At 31.2% G+C, this 2,963-nt stretch overlaps 1 protein-coding gene across 1 annotated transcript in view; it reads left to right on the forward strand.

The window, feature by feature from the left end:
- Positions 1 to 1,376: 1,376 nt before the first annotated feature.
- Positions 1,377 to 2,963, forward strand: part of PIGN (phosphatidylinositol glycan anchor biosynthesis, class N) — a gene marked incomplete at its 5' end in the record, with an annotated part of 133,911 nt that continues 132,324 nt past the window's right edge. Inside the window, 2 exons of the mRNA XM_008567542.1 lie at positions 1,377 to 1,498; positions 1,972 to 2,070. Coding sequence (XP_008565764.1) covers positions 1,377 to 1,498; positions 1,972 to 2,070 — 221 coding nt within the window. The remainder of the gene's footprint in view (positions 1,499 to 1,971; positions 2,071 to 2,963) is intronic.

The following is a 2,963-nucleotide window of genomic DNA, read 5'->3' on the forward strand; positions in this document are numbered from 1 at the left end:
CAGCTCAATAAAGTTTACTTGAAATATAAAATAAAATGATGTTTTACAAACCCCACTTTAACTGCAGGAGAAAATGTTATATCACATAGGCTCTTCTGAGATCGTCATATCCACTTGTCTTCTTGGTAAAAGGCAATACGTGCCTTCAATTTAAATGGAGAGAGATGTTGTGCTTTTTCTCTACTACTATGACTATTTCCTCAAAATGATAACATTTCAAGGGGAAATAACAATATAAATTTCCTTGGGCAATACTGCTGATGTGATTTATTTTATATATATATATACACACACACATATTATTATATATAAGCATATAAACATATATATAAGCATAATAAATTATTTTACCATTACTCCTCTCCTGCGTTCCTTTATTTTGCCAAAGGGATACCTGTACTTCAGTGTTTATTGCAGCTCTATATACGATAGCCAAGAGCTGGAACCAGCCCAAATGTCCATCATTTGATGAGTGGATAAGGAAACTCTTGTAAATCTACACAATGGAATACTACTCTGCTATAAAAAAGAACAAAATCCTACCATTCACAACAACATGGATGGACTTAGAGAAAATTATATTAAGTGAAACAAGTCAGGCACAGAAAGAGAAATACCACATGTTCTCACTTATTTGTGAGCTAAAAATTAATAAATAAATAAACACACAAACTAATAAAGGGTGGGAGGAAGAAGACAAAATAACCACAAAAATTCCTTGAACTATTAAAGTCAAGTGCATAGATACGATGTGTGGGGGGGGGAGGACAGGAGGTGGAAAGGAAGGGGTAAAGGGGTGTGAAAATCAAGTACAATGTATTTTGAGAAGTAAAATAAAATTAAATTAAAAAAATAATATGACAATTTTTAACTTTTTCTCATATTTGCATTCTGTCTCTAAAACACCCACCCACACAGAGGCGTGCGTGTGTGGGCTTCTAGTTGTAATTAGTTTTTCTGAACAATTTGAAAGCAAGACATTGTGACGCTTCACTACTAAATACTTCAGTATCTCTTAAGAACAGGACTATTGTCAAACTCAGTAAAATATGACATTGATTTAATAGTATTGTGTATATCAGTTGTCTCAATATTTTGTGGTGTAAAACAGCAATGGTGTATTTTGTCTCATGACTCTATGCGGTGGTTGAGTGGTTCTTTGTTGATCTCACCTGAGCTCACTCCTACTAGTGTATTCAGCTGATGGGAGGGCTAGGACTAAGCTCAGCTGGGATTTGAAAGATTCTTTTCCTTCTAAAGTTTTGACTTACTTCTTTTATGGTTTTGATTCCTTCTGTCATAATCTTATTTTTCTAAAACCTTATGAGAGTATTTAGTCATAGTCTCTGTTAACTGTTTGTCTGTGTATTTTTTAGGAATATTATAATGCATGAAGGTAGTTGGGGGATATCTCACACACGTGTGCCAACAGAATCTCGGCCAGGTCACGTAGCCCTGATAGCCGGATTTTATGAAGATGTCAGTGCAGTTGCCAGAGGTATTTTTCATTTAGACAATTTTACTAACCTGAAAATTAGTCATATAAATATTGCTTCTTTACCACTGCATCATGTCACAAAGTGAAAAGTGTATTTTGGGATAATTTTGACAAGTGTTTTAGCATACCTACTCACATGAACACACACTGGTATTGATTCTGGAATTAAGATTTTGTCTTTCATCATCCTGTGCTATTGAAAGAGTATGGTTGGATGGATTCATGGTTTTTCAAGATATAACTCTCAAAAGTTCAAATGTGATTTTCAATTTTAGTAAGAAGTAAGTTATCTATCGTTAATTGTTTTTTTAATGGTGGTATAATACATGTAATATAAAATCTATCACTTGTTTTACATTCATTCGCCAACTAGTTGTTATTATTATTATTTGAAGAATACTTTCTTAGAGGCATATTTCATCATGTATATATTACTATTATTATTGCTTGCTTTTTTTCTCAATTTCTTGAAGGATGGAAGGAAAATCCTGTTGAATTTGATTCTCTTTTTAATGAAAGCAAGTACACGTGGAGCTGGGGAAGCCCAGATATCTTGACTATGTTTTCCAAAGGTAAGAGTCACTTGATTAGATTTTCTTAGGTAGTAAATAGGTAATAAATCAATATGGTAGTTTTTTATGTATTTTATGGTATTTATTGATTTTGAGACACATATTTTCACATTTTTAACATTTCTGTAGAAGGGGTATGTATCACAATGGATAAACATGTCAGTTTAATTGGCAGTGTTTTTTCCTTCTTAGTTATATTTGAAATATTGGCACATTATACAGTTAAGAAGTATTTTGTATTCAGTGAAATGGTATATGGCTCTATCATGTAACAGCTTTATAATCCTGGGCAAGTTAGATAACCTCTCACCTTCAGTTTTCTTTTTTGTAAAATGTGATAATAATTTCTATCTCATAGGTTTGTTTTTAGAATTAGATAATTCATATGAAACGTTTAGCAACATACTTGTCATATAACTTCATTATGATGATGATATTGATGTCTGGTTTATTACACTTAAATTATTAAAGAAGTTAGTAGATATTTACGTGAAAATTTAAATGTTAAAATTTATATTTGTAATTCCTATTTTAATATATGAATATTTCATGATGATGATATTGATGTCTGGTTTATTACACTTAAATTATTAAAGAAGTTAGTAGATATTTACTTAAAAATTTAAATGTTAAAATTTATATTTGTAATTCCTATTTTAATATATGAATATTTCATATATTTTGACATTTAATATATACAATCATCCCCTTGGTATCACAGGGGATTGGTTTTAGCACCCCTGCAGATACTAAAATCTGTGGATTTCAAGTCCCTTTTATAAAATGGCGTAGTATTTGCATATAACCTATGCACATCCTCTTGTATACTTTAAATCGTTTCTAGGTTACTTATGTTAGCTAATACAAGGTAAATGCTATATAAATAGTTGTTG

The sequence above is a fragment of the Galeopterus variegatus genome, unplaced genomic scaffold (genome assembly GCF_000696425.1).
Source record: "Galeopterus variegatus unplaced genomic scaffold, G_variegatus-3.0.2 Scaffold328, whole genome shotgun sequence".
Taxonomy (NCBI): domain Eukaryota; kingdom Metazoa; phylum Chordata; class Mammalia; order Dermoptera; family Cynocephalidae; genus Galeopterus; species Galeopterus variegatus.